Source organism: Oncorhynchus mykiss, chromosome 30, assembly GCF_013265735.2.
Source record: "Oncorhynchus mykiss isolate Arlee chromosome 30, USDA_OmykA_1.1, whole genome shotgun sequence".
Lineage (NCBI taxonomy): Eukaryota > Metazoa > Chordata > Actinopteri > Salmoniformes > Salmonidae > Oncorhynchus > Oncorhynchus mykiss.
The window spans coordinates 43,905,497-43,928,899 of NC_050570.1; the positions used below are offsets into that span (position 1 = coordinate 43,905,497).

At 43.0% G+C, this 23,403-nt stretch overlaps 1 protein-coding gene and 1 long non-coding RNA gene across 6 annotated transcripts in view; one reads left to right on the plus strand and one right to left on the minus strand.

Moving 5' to 3' along the window:
- Positions 1-23,403, minus strand: part of LOC110521873 (potassium voltage-gated channel subfamily C member 1-like) — a 148,966-nt gene that overhangs the window by 58,554 nt on the left and 67,009 nt on the right. For all 4 annotated transcript variants that reach the window (XM_036968949.1, XM_036968948.1, XM_036968947.1 and 1 more), the window contains exon 2: positions 19,132-20,092. In XM_036968949.1, coding sequence (XP_036824844.1) covers positions 19,132-20,092 — 961 coding nt within the window. The remainder of the gene's footprint in view (positions 1-19,131; positions 20,093-23,403) is intronic.
- LOC118945797 lies at positions 10-5,376 on the plus strand. Of its 2 annotated transcripts, XR_005040912.1 has the most exons (4): positions 410-1,298; positions 4,146-4,366; positions 4,938-5,009; positions 5,210-5,376. It is a non-coding gene; the product is annotated as an uncharacterized LOC118945797 (long non-coding RNA). The 2 variants fall into 2 exon arrangements; XR_005040911.1 differs by having other exon boundaries at positions 10-1,298; positions 4,146-5,009.

Sequence of the window (23,403 nt, forward strand, 5' to 3'; positions counted from 1 at the left end):
CGCAATCCTATCTAAGCTGCATGCATAAAGTTCATGCAGGAATGCCTGCTCACAGAACCGTGTAAAATTTGGTTTGACTACGAAAGAGGTGGCACTTTGGGGATTTTGGTGTCTCTAATGCAACCAACTGCACAATGATCACTTAAATCATACCAACGGCCGAGTATTTATGCGGATTGTTAGTTAGAATGACATCAATAAGTGTTGACTTAGGGATGTCTTCTGGATTGAGTCTTGTGACTGCATTTATAATTTAATTAAAATTCAGTGTATTGCACAGTCCTCTTATTGCTTCACAGTTTGGACATAAGTTTGGACACAGTTTGGACACAGTCCCAGTTTAAATCGCCCATGAGGACCATTTCATTTCCCCCCAACCACGCATCAGTTCAGCCAGAGAATCCAGGGATTCTACTTTTGCAGATGGAGGTCTATAGCATCCTATTACATCTAAGTTCATAGCTTTCGATTAACTGCAGTTTCAATGCTAAAAACTCTAACTGTTTTGGTTTAGATAAAGACCTTAGTTCAGTAACCACATATCTGCCTAATATAGATAGATGGCTTATACCTCCCCCTTACTTCGTTGGTCACATCGATAAACATTATAACCATCCAAGCCTATTGACTCATTTAGAACAGATTTCTTAAACCAGGTTTTGGACTGAACTACGACATCTGGGTCAGCAGTGTGAACCTAAACTTTTATCATGTCCATTTTCAGCATCACTCTTCACATTAATATGAGGAGGAGAGATTACTAGAAACAAACTCGGTTTATCATTTTATCAGTAATTAATTGAGTAGAGTACCCTGTGCATTTCAGGTAAAAATAACAACCCAATGTTTTTATCCCAAGACAACTTAGCGAGCTATCTAAATTGCCACAAAAGTTGAATGATTTTCGACCTGTCCCCAAATCAATATAGTTGGTTCAGAGTTCATTTTGATATTTCAACCTGTGTGTCCTGATCGCGTCTGGTGTGGTTGGACAAAATCAACATGTGTGCATGCGATGGCACATGCGAGCGGTCTGGTCAGCGGTGCATGTACACTAGATAGGGCCAATTGCAGCATGCTGCTTAGGCCGCCCATTGTGACCTTCTTGTGGGCGTGCTGGCAGCATGTGGCAACATGCTCGATTGTGCGTCAAGAATTCAGCATAGCAAGTTTGTATGAAGGTCTGGTTATTAAATGGGTAGATAGTTCAATAGTAATATCCTCTAAAACGCTCTGGTGACAAATAAACTTTGCTGCCCTGTTTCCAATTGTCCACATGTATGGGAGAACCTATTCAAGTAAGTAAATACATTTCGAAAATGTAAAAAAACAACAACGATGTATTATTTGCTAACTAGCTAACGTTGCTGTGCAGGCTAACTCAAATGAGCTGCTAAATGAGCTAGCTAGTTGGCTAGATTGCAGGCCAAGTGAATTAAATATCACCAGCTAACGTTACCTAACTTCATATTAGCTAGCTATCTTGATGGATTTATCACTGTAAAACCTTCAAATGCATTTGTAGGTAGCTAGCTAACAGCCTTGGAGGAGGGTGAAAGGACAGGAGCCCCAACTGTCAAAGTGAGTCGGCTATTCTGGATAGGGCAGGTACTTTTGTGTAGTTCTTGTCCCTAGAAGTGAGAACGGAGATAATATAACATAATATTCAGCGCGGTGTAATTTGGCTATAATGAAGTCTGTTTCTTGTGAGGTTTTCTGTCCTCGGATAAAGAGAGCTATGAAAGTCTGTCGGCATATGAAGAGCAGTGGTTCTCTTTTGCTGTTGCCTTAGCACTGCACAGTTGATTCAAATGATCAACTCATCATCAAGCTTCAAGTGGTATTTGTGTTCATTTGTGATGCTATTTTTGATATGATCCTGTTATTGTCACATGCTACACATGCAAATATGTGTGCCCAGGCATCTATCAAATCAAATGTTATTTGTCACATACACATGGTTAGCAGATGTTAATGCGAGTGTAGCGAAATGCTTGTGCTTCTAGTTCCGACAATGCAGTTATAACTAACGAGTAATCTAACCTAACATTTCCAAAACTACTACCTTATACACACAAGTGTAAAGGGATAAAGAATATGTACATAAAGATATATGAATGAGTGATGGTACAGAACGGCATAGGCAAGATGCAGTAGATGGTATCGAGTACAGTGTATACATATGAGATGAGTAATGTAGAGTATGTAAACAAAGTGGCATAGTTTAAAGTGGTTAGTGATACATGTATTACATAAAGATGCAGTAGATTATATAGAGTACAGTATATACATATACATATGAGATGAGTAATGTAGGGTATGTAAACATTATATTAAGTAGCATCTTTTAAAGTCGCTAGTGATATATTTTTACATCAATTTCCATCATTAAAGTGGCTGGAGTGAGTCAGTGTGTTGGCAGCAGCCACTCAATGTTAATGGTGGCTGTTTAACAGTCTGATGGCCTTGAGATAGAAGCTGTTTTTCAGTCTCTCGATCCCTGCTTTGATGCACCTGTACTGACCTCGCCTTCTGGATGATAGCGGGGTGAACAGGCAGTGGCTCGGGTGGTTGTTGTCCTTGATGATCTTTATGCCTTCCTGTGACATCGGGTGGTATAGGTGTCCTGGAGGGCAGGTAGTTTGCCCCCGGTGATGGAGAGCCTTACGGTTGTGGGCGGAGCAGTACCAGGCGGTGATACAGCCCGACAGGATGCTGTCGATTGTGCATCTGTAGTTTGTGAGTGCTTTTCGTGACAAGCCAAATTTCTTCAGCCTCCGGAGGTTGAAGAGGCGCTGCTGCACCTTCTTCACGACGCTGTCTGTGTGGGTGGACCAATTCAATTTGTCCGTGATGTGTACGCAGAGGAACTTAAAACTTACTACCCTCTCCACTACTGTTCCGTCGATGTGGATAGGGGGGTGCTCCCTCTGCTGTTTCCACAATCCAGTCCACAATCATCTCCTTTGTTTTGTTGACGTTGAGTGTGAGGTTATTTTCCTGACACCACACTCCGAGGGCCCTCACCTCCTCCCTGTAGGCCGTCTCGTCGTTGTTGGTAATCAAGCCTACCACTGTTGTGTCGTCCGCAAACTTGATGATTGTGTTGGAAGCGTGCATGGCCACGCAGTCGTGGGTGAACAGGGAGTACAGGAGAGGGCTCAGAACGCACCCTTGTGGGGCCCCAGTGTTCAGGATCAGCGGGGTGGAGATGTTGTTACCTACCCTCACCACCTGGGGGCGGCCTGTCAGGAAGTCCAGTACCCAGTTGCACAGGGCGGGGTCGAGACCCAGGGTTTGGAGCTTGATGACGAGTTGTTAAATGCTGAGCTGTAGTCGATGAACAGCATTCTCACATAGGTATTCCTCTTGTCCAGATGGGTTAGGGCAGTGTGCAGTGTGGTTGCGTCGTCTGTGGACCTATTTGGGCGGTAAGCAAATTGGAGTGGGTCTAGGGTGTCAGGTAGGGTGGAGGTGATATGGTCCTTGACTAGTCTCTCAAAGCACTTCATGATGACGGAAGTGAGTGCTACGGGCCAGTATTTTTTTAGCTCAGTTTCCTTAGCTTTCTTGGGAACAGGGACAATGGTGGCCCTCTTGAAGCATGTGGGAACAGCAGACTGGGATAAGGATTAATTTAATATGTCCGTAAACACACCAGCCAGCTGGTCTGCGCATGCTCTGAGGACGAGGCTGGGGATGCCGTCTGGGCTTGCAGCCTTGCGAGGGTTAACACGTTTAAATGTTTTACTCACGTCGGCTGCAGTGAAGGAGAGTCCGCAGGTTTTGGTTGCGGGCTGTGTCAGTGGCACTGTATTGTCCTCAAAGCGGGCAAAAAAGTTATTTAGTCTGTCTGGGAGCAAGACATCCTGCGACGGGGCTGGTTTTCTTTTTGTAATCCGTGATAGACTGTAGACCCTGCCACATACCTCTTGTGTCTGAGCCGTTGAATTGCGACTCTACTTTGTCTCTATACTGACGCTTAGCTTGTTTAATTGCCTTGCGGAGGGAATAACTACACTGTTTGTATTCGGTCCACTGTTTGTATTCAATCCAATGTTATCAGGGATATTATACTTTAGTAATCCCCAATTACCTGGTAATGTAAAAGTCTAATAATTACATTGTCTTCCATATTCCTACAGATAGCTTGTAACTGGAGATTCCTGGAGGAATTCAGGTGTGTGAAGGCTACCTGTGTTCTGCATAACTTTATGAGGATGGACCAGGAGGGGATCTGCAGCTCGCCGCCGTGTGCCAGAGGAGAAGTCTGCTGCTCTGCAGGATGTTTCAAGGATGGGGTCCAACAAAGCAGCAAGAGAGGCAATCTGTGTGCGGGAGATCTTCACCTACTTCTTCGAAGAGGGTGCTGTTCCCTGGCAACACCAGACTACACTATGCATAACCAAAGGCTCTTTTAAGAGCCATTCACATTGCAATAAGAGTATTCTTCCATTTGCTTAGCTATGTCAACTGCAGTTGAGGGTGCTGTTTAGGTAAGGGTGTAATGTCTGTACAAAAACAAAACAGGCTATTTTAAATCACCCATATTGAAAAAATGTAGGACAATTAGACACCCTATAACTCACACCTACACACTCATGTATCAATCTGATTGATGGATTGTGTTGTGCAGTAAGCAGGCTCAGGTGTATAACTGTGGATCCTTCCACCTTCAAAGAATAGGCAAGAGGGCCAACAATGGAGAATATTAAGACACTTCATTATTTTATAACTACACTATATTATTTGTCCTCGTGTGTCCGTTCATGTTCTTCAGCATAAAGTACTCTGCAGCCACTTAGTGTGGTGTGGACACCAGGTGAAGCCACACACACAGATTCCTGTTGAACACTCTCTTTAACTACCTTGTTTTCTCAATAACAGTACCTCTCCTTCACTTCATCCCTCTCTCCTCTTCTCCCTAAATCCTCTAGGTTATATCAGCTGTGTCGGTGAACCCCTCCTGCATCTGAACTGGCTACATAGAGGGCACAGCATGATCAGAGGTGAGAGGTCACTTGGTCAGGACACCAGGAAGTATTATTAAAGAGAAGCTTTACTTTGAAATACAGATAGAGATGCAGTAGTCCCAGAGTTAATGATCCAAGGTCTTTTTTGCATGTCACCTCCTGATGATTATGACTAACAATGTTAGAATAAAAAATTAAAACACAAGGATTAAACATGCTCTCTCTCTCGTCTGCAGATGTTTTGATGAGAGGATGCCAACCCCCAGTCCCATCATTGCCACCTCACCCGCTCTTAAGATAACCTTCGGGCCGACTCGAGACACTTATGTAATTGTGATGAACTGAGAGAATATTTGGGTAGCACTGATTCATTAATCATATGCTGCCTTCTCTGCTCCTATGTTCTTACCTCTTTCCCTTTGTCTTTTACACCTCTCGCCGCCTCCTCTTTCTTCCTCTGTTTTTATAATGCACAACAGATGTGCATTGAAGTACAGATTGTCTTGTATTTATAATCTTACAATTATAATATTTATAATGTATTTTTTATAACACTTGGATAATAAACTTCTTTCAATAAAGTATTTCACATTGGTTGAATGTGGTGGAAATTGAACCTCATTTGATGAAATACTACACCTATCCTGTGTTTACCAGATCAATGCAGAAAAGGGCATTCTTTTATTTTATTTAACCTTTATTTACTAGGCAAGTCAGTTAAGAACAAATTCGTATTTACAATGACGGCTTAGATATTAGATATTGAGATAAACCTGTCATGACGTTTATGACCCCCATAAATACCTTTCCACCTTTTCTCTCTACTCTACAGAATTAACTCTTGGAAAGCCCTTTGTTAAAATAGAGAGAGTATGGTGACATCAAAAGGTTGGGAACGGAACAATATTTCGGTAATCCAACCAGTTGAAAGTATCCATTGGTACTTAAAGAATATGATGTCAGTTTAAATCAAGTCAATGTTTATTTGTCATGTGCGTCGAATACAACAGGTGTAGTAGACCTTACAGTGAAATGCTAAAAAGGTATTAGGTGAATAATAGGTAAGTAAATAAATAAAAACAGTAGAAAATGAAAATGAAAAATAACAGTAGTGAGGCTATATACAGTAGCCAGGCAATAATAGTAGCGAGGCTATATACAGGCACCGGTTAGTTGGGCTGATTGAGGTAGTATGTACATGTAGATATGGCTAAAGTGACTATGCATATGATTAAAAAAAAGAGTAGCAGTAGCGTAAAAGAGGGGTTGGCGGGTGGCACTAGTTGGTCGGGCCAATTGAGGCGGGGGCACTAGTTGGTCGGGCCAATTGAGGCCGTATGTACATAAATGTACATTTAAAAGTGACTATGCATATATGATAAACAGAAAGTTGCAGCAGCGTAAAAGAGGGGTTGGGGTGGGCACACAATGCAAATAGTCCGGGTAGCCATTTGATTACCTGTTCAGGCGTCTTATGGCTTGGGGGTAAAAACTGTTGAGAAGCCTTTTTGTCCTAGACTTGGTGTTCCGGTACTGCTTGCCATGCGGTAGTAGAGAGAACAGTCCATGACTGGGTTGGCTGGTGTCTTTGACACATTTTTAGGGCCTTCCTCTGACACCGCCTGGTGTAGAGGTCCTGGATGGCAGGCAGCTTAGCCCCAGTGATGTACTGGGCCGTATGCACTACCCTCTGTAGTGCCTTGCGGTCGGAGGCCGAGCAGTTGCCGTACCAGGCAGTGATGCAACCAGTCAGGATGCTCTCGATATTGCAGTTTATGGAATAATGTTGTTGATGTGAGCAATTACCAGCCTTTCAAAACACTTCATGCCTACGGACGTGAGTGCTACGGGTCTGTAATCATTTAGGCACGTTGCCTTCGTGTTCTTGGGCACAAGGACTATGGTGGTCTGCTTGAAACATGTTGGTATTACAGACTCAATCAGGGACATGCTGAAAATGTCAGTGAAGACACCTGCCAGTTGGTCAGCACATGCCCGGAGTACACGTCCTGGTAATCTGTCTGGCCCCACAGCCTTGTGAATGCTGACTTGTTTAAAGGTCTTACCTACGTTGGCTACGGCGAGCGTGATCACACAGTCGTCCGGAACAGCTGATGCTCTCATGCATGCCTCAGTGTTGCTTGCCTCGAAGTGAACATAGAAGTGATTTAGCTCGTCTGGTAGGCTTGTGTCACTGGGCAGCTCGCAGCTGTGCTTCCCTTTGTAGTCTGTAATAGTTTACAAGCCCTGCCACATAAGACGAGCGTCGGAGCTGTGTAGTACGATTCAATCTTAGCCCTTTGTCTGTTTGATGGTTCGTCAGAAGGAATAGCGGGATTTATTATAAGCTTCCGGTTTAGAATCCCGCACCTTGAAAGCAGCAGCTCTACCCTTTAGCTCAGTGCGAATGTTGCCTGTAGTGCATGTCTTCTGGTTGGGATATGTACGTACAGTCACTGTGGGGACGACGTCCTCGATGCACTTATTGATAAAGCCGTGACTGATGTGGTGTACTCCTCAATGCCATCGTAAGAATCCCAGAACATGTTCCAGTCTGTGATAGCAAAACAGTCCTGTAGTTTAGCATCTGCTTAACCTGACCACATAAATTGTGTCTTGGAAAGTCTACACATTCTAGTTATCAGATTCACATGGAATTGTTGTGCAATTTAAATGTTTAAATATGAAACTATTTGTGAAAATTTAAATGTAATTTTAGTTTTAAAATTAGAGAATTGTTTTCATAAGTAAAATATGCTCACTCTGTGGCCACACCCACGTGAATAGGCATTGGTTGGAAATTATGAACCAATCCCTTTTCTACATTTCTATAAAGAGCCCCCATGACCCAATTCACTGCGAACTAAGCCAACCTTAGCGTGAGCTCTGGTTGCGAATGGTTGAACGACTACAACCTAACGAAATTAACATTGTGTTCCTGATGACGTGAGGACTGATGTCCATACGTTTAACCTGTTGCGTCGAGCAATCCCGTATCCGGGAGCGTAATTATAGCCTCAAGCTCATTACCATAACGCAACGTTAACTATTCATGAAAATCGCAAATGAAATTAAATAAATATATTGGCTCACAAGCTTTAGCCTTTTGTTAACAACACTGTCATCTCAGATTTTCAAAATATGCTTTTCAACCATAGCTACACAAGCATTTGTGTAAGAGTATTGATAGCTAGCATAGCATTAAGCCTAGCATTCGGCAGGAAACATTTTCACAAAAACAAGAAAAGCATTCAAATAAAATAATTTACCTTTGAAGAACTTCGGATGTTTTCAATGAGGAGACTCTCAGTTAGATAGCAAATGTTCAGTTTTTCCAAAAAGATAATTTGTGTAGGAGAAATCGCTCCGTTTTGTTCATCATGTTTGGCTAAGAAAAAACCCCGAAAATTCAGTCATTACAACGCCAAACTTTTTTCCAAATTAACTCCATAATATCGACAGCAACATGGCAAACGTTGTTTAGAATCAGTCCTCAAGGTGTTTTTCACATATCTATTCGATGATAAGTCATTCGTGGCAGTTTGGTTTCTCCTCTGAACCAAATGGAAAAATACACGCAGCTGGAGATTACGCAATAATTGCAACGGAGGACACCAGACGGAGCACCTGGTAAATGTAGTCTCTTATGGTCAATCTTCCAATGATATGCCTACAAATACGTCACAATGCTGCAGACACCTTGGGGAAACGACAGAAAGTGTAGGCTCATTCCTTGCGCATTCACAGCCATATAAGGAGACATTGGAACAAAGCGCATTCAAAATCTGGGGCATTTCCTGTCTGAAATTTCATCTTGGTTTCGCCTGTAGCATCAGTTCTGTGGCACTCACAGATAATATCTTTGCAGATTTGGAAACGTCAGAGTGTTTTCTTTCCAAAGCTGTCAATTATATGCATAGTCGTGCATCTTTTCGTGACAAAATATCTTGTTTAAAACGGGAACGTTTTTTAATCCAAAAATTAAAAGAGTGCCCCCTATATCGAAGAAGTTAAAAGGGAGAATTTCAACGTGGAGGTGACGATCGCCACGCTGGAAGGATGAATTTTGACTATACCAGCCAGAATATAGCATGAGTTTAGTATGACAACTTGGTATGAACTATGAACTCTTATTCACTAAAGAAGTGATACATCCTAGACGTCGAGTTATCAGCAGCAGCTGTAAACGTGCGTGGTCTAGGAAAGGTTGTACAATCTCTTCACAACGACAGTGCACAACAACGTATTCCTTCTACCACACGACGACAGGGTACTACAACGTATCCGTTCTACCACACGACGACAGACTACAACGTATTCGCCCAAAAATATTCTTCAGAGGACAAGGGAGATCTCTGCTAGGCAACCCAGCCTTCCATCTTCGACCAATCTATCGAAGCGCAGCTCAGGGATAAATATATTTCTTGCATTTTCCTTTTCCGAATGGGCAGTTATTTAGAATGCATAATATTCTGTATTTACAATAGCATAGCTTCATATGGTCCGATAGAGACCCAATCCTTTTGTTCCTCAGTCTTCCCGCTCTTTCATTCAGCCGTCATATCGGTTTCATCCGCTAGTGACGTTTTCTTTTATGACATAATTAGTAATCAATGTATGATCCATCCTGTGTATATGTAATTCTGTGTGACTATTTAGGTATTTAGTAAATAAATTACTAAACCAAATTTTGTATTGCTGATTCAACTTGTTAGCCATGTTCGTGAAGATAATAATAATAATAATAATTTTACGACGTTCAGATGAGACTCAATAAGGTGACGATTAATAATTGACTGCTATTGATATAAAAGATGACCAGGTCTTTTAGAGTTTATTCGGAAGACAACAGCTCTATAAACATTCTTCTGAGGTGCCACGACTTCCTAGTTAATTACATTTACATGATTCGTTTAATCAGGTAATATTAATTATAGAGAATTATTTTATAAAATAGCATGTCATATCATTTAATCCATAGTAAAGACACGACAAACCGGTTTTAGAGTATTTACATGATGCATAGGAAGTGTAGTGTACTGTTTTTTCAGTTATTTTTCTGTATATATTAATTACAAATCAGCTTTTAACTAGTTAAATCCTGTTTCTAGTCTTTTAGTCACAATGTGTAACCATTTATGTTCTAGGACCAAGATTGGTAAACACTGTTGAAGTGTATAATTGTAGTACATACAGTGGGGCAAAAAAGTATTTAGTCAGCCACCAATTGTGCAAGTCCAGGCCTTCTTAAAGGTTTGCACGGCTCTCTGGTGGTAAGGTGGTGACAGGATGTGCCTTACTCCGTTGTTCTTGAGAAACATTTCAAAATTGTTTGACGTGAAAGGAGGGCCAATGTCCGATACGAGCTCCTTGACTAGTCCAAAGGATGCGAACAGGTGTCTGAGAAGATTGATGGTCTTCTCAGCTGTGGTCAGTTGAGTAGGGAACACTTCCATCCACTTGGAATGGACATCGACGACAACAAGGAAATGTTGCTTGTCAATCTCGGCGTAATCCACATGTAGCAGCCCAGGACAATGGATGAAGAGGTGCAGCAGCAGGCTTGTTGCGAACAGCTTCACAAGGTGAGCAGTGGCCTACATGTTGTTGAATGTCCTGATCCAGTCCAGGCCACCACAGATAACTGCGAGCGAGTGCTTTCATTCGAGTGATCCCTGCATGCAGGTCAGATAGCAGTCTCCTCTGGAATTTGTGAGGTACCACCACCCTTGATCCCCAAAGAACACATCCTTGATCAGTGGACAACTGGTCTTTCTTGTCGATGAATGGACGAAGGTTATCGTCATTTACGAATGATGGCCAACCGCCTAATGTTAAGTCCAAGACTTTGGAAAGCACTGGGTCTTTCCTTGTTTCCTCTGCTATGTCTGAAGCAAATATGGGCAGTTCATCAATGAGAGAGATCTGGAAGACTGTTCTATCATCTTCACTGTCGGAGTCACTATTGCATGGTAGTCTTGATAGTACATCGGCATTTGCGTGATCACTGGATCGTCTGTACTCAATCTCGTAGTCGTAGGCTAACAATATCAGAGCGCAACGTTGCATTCGAAGTGCAGCAAGGGTTGGTATAGCTGGTATTAGCTGGTATTTTGGTCCAAGGATGGCCAACAGAGGCTTGTGATCTGTAAGCAGTTGGAACTTCCTTCCGTAGAGGTATTTGTGAAACTTCTTCACTCCGAATATTATGCTCAGGGCTTCCTTCTCAATTTGAGCATAATTCTTCTCACACGGACAGAGTCCGTGATGCAAATGGAATAGGGTGTTCTTCACCTGGCGGTTGGTTGGGTGCAGGCCTTGTGCATCAATCTTGTATCCGAGATACTCCACTGAGACCTGGAGGAACTCACACTTGCTGCGTTTCATTTTCACTCCGTATTTCTCCAGTCTTGACATCACTTTGTCCAGCACTACAAGGTGCTCTCCAATGGTTGGTGCTGACACGAGGATGTCGTCCATGAAGCACACAACATTGTCTATACCGTCCAAGATCTGATCCATTGTGTGTTGGAATATCGCTGGAGCTGTCGAGATTCCATAGGCCAAGCGATTGAATCTGAATAGCCCCTTGTGTGTATTGATGGTCAGATACTGTTCTGACTTCGGATCCAGCTTCAGTTGCTGATAAGCGAATGCCAGGTCCAGCTTACTGAAAACCTTCCCACCAGCTAGAGTGGCAAACAGCGTTTGGTAGTGGATATTCCTCTGGTAGTATGCAGCGATTTACTGTGACCTTGTAGTCACCGCACATTCTGACAGTCTTGTCTTTCTTTGGGACTACAACAATCAGAGTGGCCCAGTTGCTCCTCGATACTTTCGTGATTATGTTATTCTTCTGTAGGCAGTCCTGGACGTGGTTTGTGAAAGGTAGGCTTGGTTCCTTCTTGCACTCTGACTTTTGCTGTGAAGTCTTGTATTTCACCGTAGCCATCTTTGAAAAGTTATTTGTGCGTCTCCAGCATGTTAGTGAGTGTAGCCTGACTCACTGGTTTGTCATTTCTCAGACTGAAGATTTCTTCCCAGTTCAACTTGATCTTTTGTAGCCAGTTTCTGCCTAGCAAGGCTGATTTTTCTCCTTTAACAATGACAAGCGGTAGCGTCCACTCCTTCCCCCTCATACCGGACGGGTACCTGGATCTGCCCTAACACAGGAATAGTGTCACCAGTGTATGAAGAAAGGCAGATGGACGCGGGCTGAAGAGGGCACTCTTTCAGTTTTTCTTTGAAGAGTCTCTCTGGAACCAGAGATACAGACGCTCCGGTGTCCAGCTGCATTTTTACTGGTTTTCCCGCTAACTCCATGTTGAGATAGATTCCATTTTTTTGTTGTTGAGCTGTGTACACTGAACAGTTCCACTACTGTTTCAGTTGTGCCTTCCTCTTCTTCTGCTGCGTCTGACACTGTGTGCGCTCTTGCTGTGTGTTTCGAGGCTTTACACACTCTCTGTAAATGTCCAACCTTTCCACAGTTGTGTCACTTTTCATTTTGGAATCGACATTCACTGTGCTGATGATTATCTCCCCCACATCTGTAGCAACTTGGCTTAGACCTTTGAGATGTGGGCTGCTTTGTTCTTGTGTAACCTTGAGGACAGGACTGAGAAAAGTGTGACTTTTGTGAGCCTTTTTCACCACGTGCATCACTGACCTTGTGAACACCTTTCTGACGTTCTGCATGTCCCGATAGCTCAATAGTATCCCTGTGGGCAAGCTCGAGTCCAAGTGCTATATTACAGGCTTTCTTAAAGGTCAGGTCATTCTCTGACAGAAGCCTTCTGTGATATGCTTCACCTGTGAGACCACATACAAACTTGTCTCGGAGAGCATCATCAAGAAATCGTGCAAACTCACATGTATTTGCCAGCCTTTTTAAAGCAAGGATGTAGTCAGCCAGTTTCCCTTAGACTCTGGTGACGTTGGTAATATCTGAAACGTTCTGCAATGAGAATTGGCTTAGGCTTGAAATACCTTGAAAGAGTACCTTGCTTTTATTGGTTCAATGAGACATTTCAGCAATCCATACTCAGTTGGACCCAAAACACTGAGAAATACGTCTGCTTTCTTTTCATCTTTGATTTCATTTGCAGCCAGCCAACACTCAAAACGCTCCAAATAGGAATCAAAATCCTCTTTTGTAGCCTCAAACTCTGGTACTCGACCAATGGTTGCCATTTTTACTTGGCATTTTCACTTTCATTTTCAGTTTCCGTATTCCTTGTATTCCTTCATTTTCATCTAATTCTTCACTTCAGAAGTTTCTGCAATTACTTCATTCACTGCACTCATTTGTAATAATGTACACACCGTGTTACGTTCCTTCTTCCTTTTTTTTCTTGACAATATTTCTCCACTGAGATCGCCTAATTTCAATGGGTTCAATTACATTTTTTAAATTTAACCACCAGAGGGCAGTGTCGCTATTCTGGACTCCAATAGTCTTGCTACTTGGCAGCTCCTGAATACTGTACCTACTAGCAGTGCTTAGCCTTCTCTACTGGCGAAAGAAAATAAAAAATAGCTGACGAATTACATAATTATTTTGAGTTTCATTACTCACGCAACATTCTATCCTTCAAGCAATGTCCGTTTATGTAGTTTAATCACCTCGTCGCCACTGTAATATTTGTGTTGTGGAGAAATGACCAGGCAGGAGACGGGAGTACAGTTAGTTTTCGTTTAGTCAAAACCCCTCGTGCTCTACAGTTCCCGGCACCCTAGTGCGCATGTGCATTTCCTATTAGGCGTAGTAACGTAACACTGCCGTAATACGTTACTGCTTAGTAACTGCATAGTAACTAATATAAACAGATGTAGATCCCAGATACTACAGTACAAAAGTGAGTTAGTTAACGTTACACATACATAGGCATACATGTATTGTTATCCTCCATTGCACAATAAGCAAGAACATAGCTAGCTACGTTATTTCATCTATTTGCATTGCATGGCAAATATCAGCAAGGCAAGCTTACAAAATTGTAAATTCAATTTGTAGTAAATGCTTTAGCTAGCTAGATTCTTTACATCCACTGTTTCACAAGACGACAGCCTGGGTTGCTGGTTGTTTCAGGAGTCCCTAAAGCACAACCAGAATTACGATTTCATACTCATGTCACAACACCCATAAAGCTAGCCAGCTAGCTGGCTAATGTTAGCTTGTCAGCTAGCTTGCTAAATCGCAATTTTCGTAAATTAACTTTATGATAAAAAAAATATGCATAATCGTTTGTCTCTACATTAACTAACATATTCCTGTCAACTGTACATTTTTTGCATGATTCGTTATGACGTTATAATAACTTACATTTGCTTCCATCCTAGTATTTTGTCAGCCATCTTTGCTGAAGAAAGTCTCCAGCCTTGGGTGGCATAGCGTCAAATTCGTCATGGGAACCACTAGATATGATTGGTCATCGCCCAGCGGTTGCTGCTGGTGATTTGCATAAACTTGGGAAAATATAATTTTTCCACCACCTCCCACGCCACTTTCGCACCGCCCAAAGGTCCCCCGCCCTCTCTGCTTTCCTTCCATTGAAATGAATGGGAAACGGTGTTTCACCGTGCGACACCCTGTGCTAAGTGTTTCATCCCCGTAGAATGCCAGAGCGTTTGTGCCCAGTAGACCAGCCAATCACAGGTGGCAAGTTCACCGAGCCGGGATAGCCCAGCGCATCAAGACGTTATCTCACAGCGCAGATACCAACCTCCGGCTTCCAACACATATAGGGTTGCCAACTTTCTCACTACCAAATAAGGGACAAAAGGTGGCGTGCCAGAGCACGGTGCCACGGCGGTGTAGGTATGGTGTTGTGTGAATGAATATACAGTGTATATTCATATTCTTATTAAATTGGAAACGCAAAACATGGTTATATTCCATTTAGTCTATAGCTTGACTAAAACTGTATCATTATGTAAACTTATGTGAATAAACCTCAAAATAAATTATCAAAGAAATCTCAATTTTGACCTTTACAGCAAAAAAAACACAAAAAAAAACCATTTCAAATGCAAAAGAGGAAAAGAGGGGCATGAGTCACTCACCAAGTCTACTTTTTCCATGGATATTCTTTGCTGCTCTTGACTGATTCAAGCAGTCCTTTGTCCTTTTGCATAGCCAGAGAGAAGTCCTCACATGACAAGTCACAGTTCACAGATATTTGAAGTTCATTTTTGATCAGCTCTGTGCTGCATCTGTTTCTTGAGTCTGACCATTTAAATGGTCATCAGAGAGAAAATCCTCTCTACAAAGGCATTTGAGCCTGGCACACTGAGGATAAATGAGACCAATCCTGAACATGTTGATCAAGTTGGCTTTCCCTAGGTTTTGGAAAACTGCCACCCACTTCTCACTGGTGGATTTTGTGGTATCCTGTCTGGCTTTCTGTATTTCCTCCCAGCAAGCGCAAAACTCTTCATAGAGTTGGTCCATACTGACGGTCTCTGTCATTTTGAGGGCAACCACCACCTGCTCCAGGTCAGTGAAGGAGAGCTCCTCATAGAGGCCGATCCGTTTCAGAGTATGTATGTAATGACAGTGTCATAGAACTTCAAAGTCCTGTTGCTGCTTGGATCTTTGTGCTGACAATTGTTTGTCCATCAGCTGCTTGGTCTGGTATCCAAAAAAAAGCTGTCCTGTTTCCGCTAAAGCATCTTCATTTTAAACTTTTGGACTTCCTTGTAAACATCTGTCATGCAGAGCGTTGTTTCCTAAAGCTTTTTTTAAGAGTTGGTCAAAAACACACCCCAACGTTGTGGAAAAAGCACAGATAAATCTCAGCAGCTTCCGTTTTTTCTTCATACTCAAAAATACCCTTTGTCTCCCCAGGGGACCTGAAGTATGAAGAGCTGGCCAGCTTTGCAGGAGACGATCGACAGCTGGATGAAGCGAGAGCCATCATGTGCAAACATGTCTCAGAATTTCACGGCACTCAATGTCAACAAAGGCAAAAAATGCTCGCAGTTCCTCTCTTCGGGAAGCAGATACTGAGAAGTGGCTGTCGATCTTTAAAACAATTGTCTCAATACCCACTGACAGCTGATCGCAGGTGGGCTTGCAGGCATTATGAGCTATGTGAGCTGGGCAATTAGCTTTCAGAATGCGATTGTTGTCACTGCTCAATAGCTGGTAAACAGAGTGGTGTTTTCCAAAGTTGACATTGGCATTATCTGCTGCATAGGCTGGGATGTGTCTAATATCCAGTTCATGCTTTTCCAGACAGCTCATCAGAGCTTGATGTATGCCATTTGCAGTTTCACCACTGTCTTCATGAAAGTCAAGTAACTTGCACTGCATTCCATCAGTCACAGAGAAATATCTCACGCACACTGGAAACATTTTTCTATTTCCCTTGTTGGGGGTATCACTGGCAACCGAGAAATACACCGGCTCACCTTCGGTCGGGGACAGATCATCCAAAATATCCCGCACAGACTTTGGTCCTAAAACATTCATTGTAATCATCTCAGCTTTCGTTCTTCCCAAGTGCAACTTCTTCACAACATTTTGAGTCATGGAACAAAGCACCGTTGAGCTTAAAAAGGCAGTCGGTGCTGTTGTAGCTGAGTCCGTGTTTAACCGTATGGTACACATAGGAGAGGCTTCACTTGCCGCGACTTTGTTATTTTCTGCAGTAGACGTCGCGATGAATGCACTGATATTGCTAGCCCCTTTAGCCAGCATGGCCTTCTTGTGCATTTCTGTGGATGCATGCTGAGTTAGGTCATTCTCCCCTCCAATGGCCAATTGAGAATTCCCGACGGCATAAAGTACAGAAAGCAACAGAAATGACTTTTCAGGAATTGGCGCGTTTAGGCTATACTGTGATTGGATGAATATACGGGACAAGGGATGTCCCGTATGGGACAAACCAATTTAGCCCAATATAAGGGACATCCCAGCTAATACGGGACAGTTGGCAACCCTAAGCACACAGCACAGCAAGGCAGGAAAGGAGTCAGAAGACTCTGGTAGATTGCTGGAACACAGACGAAAAACCTGACCGTCGAGGAGTATCCAAGGCTAGTCGGCCCAAACGTGTCTAGACAGTCAGTCACAACACAGATGTATCCTCTCTCGGCTTTCAGGGAGGGCACCACACCGGCTTATCTCCTCATGTCGAAACCAGCAGATGTCCCTGCTTGGTTTACTAGCGATTTTAACACTTCGATTGCTTTGATCCTGTAGGATTTTAGATTTTGCCTGTTGTTTAACTTTCGCAGCCTATAACGGTTTTGCAAAGTAATAAAAACGTGTAACACTTGAAACAAACAAACAGCGTGACACAACACGCTTAGCGAAACTGCCCTGCCGCCATCTTGATTGTAGAAATGTGTTGGTCCATGCCTCACGACCTGAAATAAAAGATCCCAGGACTAAAAAGCATGTTCAATGGAAATTCTTGATTTAAATAATTTTTTACTCTAGGCTTAAACTGTTTCCCAGAACCTGGCCCTACAACTTTCAAACAGAGCTTCGTTGGTTACTCCACACCAATCCTCTCTCCCTATTTACATTTTAGTCATTTAGCAGAGGCTCTTATCCAGAACAACTTACAGTAGTGAATGCATACATTTTAATACTTTTTTCTTGCTACTAGTCCCCTGTGGGAATTGAACTCTGCAAGCAGCCATGCTCTACAGCCTGAGCTACACTTGTCTCCCCTCCTGGGCTGTAAGCTGTGTTGACAGAAGGAGCTCTTTTGGCTGTGTGAACTCACCAGCTGATCGGGACTGGCATGTCCCTACAAACACACACACACAAAAAAAAGCCTATTTATTACTAGTGTGGGGGGTTGCTAGTGCAAGAGGGAAATAGGCCTATATGATGTACAAATGTATGTACAGTAAGTGTGTGTGTGTGTGTGTAATGTATTACTTGTCAATTCAGTGTGGAGTGTTTCCCCTATATTTATTTAGCTGCAGTGGCCCACTGCATGTTGTTCTGATACACAACTTTAACATTCACTGCCCTTGACATACTCAGATCTTGCAGAAATGTTGTCAGCGCTTTTAAATGTAACCTGCTAAATAGTTGCATTTGAAAATGTTGAGTACTCAATAATTTAATTGAATACAAACACAGATTCCAGTACTTGAGTACTCGCGCACATCCCGAGTGTGTGTGTACATGCACGTGTGTGTGCGTGTGTGTGCTTGGGTGAGTGCACGCATGCGATCAGGTATCAGGCTCTGAGTAGCCTACATATGTAAATTGAGGGGCCCTCTAGAATTCCATTTTACATGCTTCTCAACTTCTCTCTTGTCATAACTAATCCTTCTCCCAATCCACCCCCATCCCAACCCTCCACCCATCACCCGCTCTACTCTTCAAGTTTAATTACATTTCTGTCCACTGTCAAACAGCGTTTTGACAGGCCAATCTTCCCAACCAAATATTTATAAACGTTAAAGCCGACGTGTTGAGAGCTACCCAGCAGAGAGAGAAGGATGAGGGTGGAGGGGTGGCTGGGGGGGGGGTTAGATTATGGGATCGCCCTTCTCTATACAGAGCTACGGTGTCTATCTGACCTCATCAGCTTGTGTGTGTGTGTGTGTGTGTGTGTGTGTGTGTGTGTGTGTGTGTGTGTGCGCATGTGTGCGTGCGTGCGTGCGGCCTCAGCTTCCCTATTTAACATGGTTACAGATCCACTTCATTTCTCCCCACACTCTCTAAATCGGGTTAATTCTACAGACTGGAGAGGGATGGAAACACACACACCACATACCCACACATGCGGTAGAAAGGGAGGATTGGGATGGTTGGGAACCATAATCTGACAAAGTGCTATTTAAGACTGTTCCAGTATTTTATGGGTGTTCTTTATTGGCTAAAGTTCAGTACAGTGATTCAGACTTGGGGTATATGTTGTGGTACATTGGGTTAGTTATATGTGACTCAGAGACAAGCCGAGACACCACATCATGTAGAGAGAGTGATCGGGGTAATTTGATCATAATATTGCAATATTAGTGTGGGATGCTGCAGGTCACCAGCAGTCAGTCACTCTAGATAGATTCCAAATATACTTCAGCCACACACACAAACACTCACACAGGCGCGTGCACGCACGCACACACATGCCTCTCCTCCCCTTCTCTCCCTCCATCCATCTCCTCCCTCCCCTGCTCTACTCACCTGTCCTGTTGATCTCGATGATCTCCTCCTGGGCCAGAGGGCAGTCCCCTCCCCCCAGGCTGCCTGAGCCCACCATACCCGGCCCGGCAGTGGCCATGGCCAGGGCGTCTGGCTTGCAGTAGTTGGGCGAGCCCGGCATGGTGGGCCGAGGGATGTGCTTGCCCTTCCTCTTGGGCAGCTTCTGCTTGGCCATGGCCAGTGAGTAGTACATGCCAAAGTTGTTGACGATGACGGGCACAGGCATGGCAATGGTCAGCACCCCCGCCAGGGCACACAGTGCGCCCACTAGCATCCCCGACCACGTCTCGGGGTACATGTCCCCATAGCCCAGAGTGGTCATGGTGACCACGGCCCACCAGAAGCCAATGGGGATGTTCTTGAAGTTTGTGTGTTTGGCGGCCGTAGGGTCGTCAGGGTCGGCACCGATGCGCTCGGCATAGTAGATCATGGTGGCGAAGATGAGCACCCCGAGGGCGAGGAAGATGATGAGGAGGAGGAACTCGTTGGTACTGGCGCGGAGCGTGTGGCCCAGCACCCGCAGACCCACGAAGTGACGAGTCAACTTGAAGATACGCAGGATCCTGACGAAGCGCACAACTCGCAGGAAGCCCAACACGTCTTTGGCGGCTTTGGAATCCAGACCGCTCAGCGCCACCTCCAGGTAGAAGGGCATGATGGCAATAAAGTCAATGATATTGAGGGTGCTACTGAAGAACTCCTTCTTGCATGGGCAGAAGATCACGCGCATCATGACCTCGATGGTGAACCAGATGACGCACGTTCCCTCCACATAGGTGAGCCAGCCGTCGGTCACCACCTCGTAGACGATCTCCTGACTTGTCACATTGCCCACCGTCACATTTTCTGTTTTGTTGTAGATGGTGTTGAAGGCCTCGTGCGTCTCCAGGCAGAAGGTGGTGATGGAGATGAGGATGAACAGAAGGGAGAGGAACGCACAGTACTGTAGGAGAGGAGAGAGGGAGAAAGATGGTTAGGTTCAAGTTTTTTGTACATAGTTGCCTGTTACAGGATTATGTTTCTTGGGCTCATTGAATTCTCACCGAAGCCTAACCCAAAGGATCACATGGATTTACAGATGATGTCATTCACAAACTGTATCACAGAAAACATGCAGCAATAGAGGTTAACCTAAACTGCAAAAAAAAAACACCAATGGTTCCCACTTTGCATGAATAGATCTGTTTTACACAGTTTTATGTCTAAAGCCAACGATTACACAGGCACTCTGATGAACTCACAGTTCAAGTGAACAAACCACATACCAACCATACAGTCAGGATTGGGGAGTAATGGATTACAAAAAAATTGTGACTGTAATTCGTTATGTTACCAGCAAAAATATTGTCATCAGATTACAGAGATTTTTGAAAAACTAAATGATTACTTCTAGGATTACTTTTACATTCAGAAAAGACGTTTGCACCAACATTATTTGACACCTTTCTGTTTTTTCAGTTACATTTTCAGTGCAAATGTAAGTTTGTTCCGCCTGAGCGAGTGACCACAAGTCAGAGACCAATATGATGACACACAAAACTAGCTGAAATCACTCAGTTCTGCCTCAAGGACAAGACTCATAAATGTCAAACTGCTAAAGAGGCGATTAGAAGAAGACAAACATCGTCTTCTTCTAATGATTACCAACAACGATGAGACAGCCTACAGGGAGGAGATGAGGGAAGGTGGAAAGCTTCAAGTTCCTCAACGTACACATCACTAAAAAGCTGAAATGGTCCCCCCCCACACAGACAATGTGGTGAAGAAGGCGCATCAGCGCCTCTTCAACCTCAAGAGCCTAAATACATTTGAGTGGTGCCTGGCCCCTAAAACCCTCACAAACTTTTACAGATGCACAATTGAGAGCATCCTGTCGGGCTGTATCACCGCCTGGTACGGCAACTGCACCGCCCACAACCGCAAAGCTCTCCAGAGGGTGGTGCGGTCTGCCCACACATTACTGGGGGCAAACATCCCGCCCTCCTGGACACCTGCAGCACCCGATGCCATAGGAGGGCCAAAAATATCATCAAGGACATCAACCACCCGAGCCACTGCCTGTTCACCCCGCTATCATCCAGAAGGCGAGGTCAGAACAGGTGCATCAAAGCTGACACAGAGAGACTGAAAAACAGCTTCTATCTCAAGGCCATAAAGACTGCTAAACAGCCATCAATAGCACATCAGCAACGGTTGCCTATAGACATAGATTAGGAATCACTGGCCACTTTTAGAAATGAATTACAACCCACTTAAATAATGTTCCGTATCTTCCATTACTCATCTCATATGTATAAACTGCCCTCCACACTATTCCACGGTATCTTAGCCACTTTTAAATTGTGTTTACATATTGATTCACCCAGTTCATATGTACAGTGAAGTCGGAAGTTTACATACACTTAGGTTGGAGTCATTAAAACTGGTTTTTCAACCACTCCACACATTTCTTGTTAACAAACTATAGTTTTGGCAAGTCAGTTAGGACATCTACTTTGTGCATGTCTCAAGTCATTTTTCCAACAATTGTTTACAGACAGATTATTTAATTTATAATTTAAAAAAATCACAATTCCAGTGGGTCAGAAGTTTACATACACTAAGTTGACTGTTTGTTGCTTGGTTGTGAATGGGTCTTCCATACGGACAATGACCCAAAGCATACTTCCAAAGTTGTGGAAAAATGGCTTAAGTACAACAAAGTCAAGGTATTGGAGTGGCCATCACAAAGCCCTGACCTCAATCCCATAGAAAATTTGTGGGCAGAACTGGAAAAGCGTGTGCGAGCAAGGAGGCCTACAAACCTGACTCAATTACACCAGCTCTGTCAGGAGGAATGGGACAAAATGCACCAAACTTATTGTGGGAAGCTTGTGGAAGGCTACCTGAAACGTTTGACCTAAATTAAACCATTTAAAGGCAATGCTACCAAATACTAATTGAGTGTATGTAAACTCCTGACCCACTGGGAATGTGATGAAAGAAATAAAAACTGAAATAAATAATTCTCTCTACTATTATTCTGACATTTCACATTCTTAAAATAAAGTGGTGATCCTAACTAACCTAAGACAGGGATTTTTTACTAGGATTAAATGTCAGGAATTGTGAAAAACTGAGTTTAAATGTATTTGGCTAAGGTGTATGTAAACTTCTGACTTCAACTGTATGTATATATATTCTTAATCCATTCCTTACTTGGATATACGTGTATTTTGGGTATATTTTGTGAAACTGTTAGATATTACTCATTAGATATTACTGCACTGTCAGAGCTAGAAGCACTAACATTTCACTACACCCGCAATAACATCTGCCAAACACGTGTATGTGACCAATAAAATTAGATTAGATTTATATTACAAATGTAACATCTACTGCAGGATAAATCCATGTTAGAGTTTACATAGCTGGCCATAAATAGATGATGTTGCATTTTTTCTTCATGGGTTGGTTATGTAGTCTTCTTCTAACCTGTTGCTTTCTACTACAGGCTATATCTTTACATAAAAAAACAACAGTCTGTCAGATTTTCTGTCATTCCAATTCATTTAATATCCCTTGATCTTCAAAAATTGAAAATAGGCCTAGCTATTAGATTAGACTAATTGTTTAACTGAGCTGCTATATTGTACAAATTCATGAAAACACAAATTTGCTTTTTGGTCTTAAATTCAGATTTTATGACTTTGTGGCTAAAACGTATTAGCCACGCTCTTAAATAATGCAACCAAGCCTTATTACACTCTTGAATAATGCAAAAATGTACACGCAAGGGTTTATTTTCTCATTAGTACACACATTAAATGTAGCTTGCAAGACAATAACACAGCTAGCTAGCTAGAACACCATTCATAGATGGTAAATCAAATCAAATTTTATTTGTCACATACACATGGTTAGCAGATGTTAATGCGAGTGTAGCGAAATGCATGTGCTTCTAGTTCCGACAATGCAGTAGTAACCAACAAGTAATCTAGCTAACAATTCCAAAACTACTACCTTATAGACACAAGTGTAAGGGGATAAAGAATATGTACCTAAAGATATATGAATGAGTGATGGTACAGAGCGGCATAGGCAAGATACAGTAGATGGTATTGAGTACAGTATATACATATGAGATGAGTATGTAAACAAAGTGGCATAGTTAAAGTGGCTAGTGATACATGTATTACATAAAGATGCAGTAGATGATATAGAGTACAGTATATACGTAGACATATGAGATGAATAATGTAGGGTATGTAAACA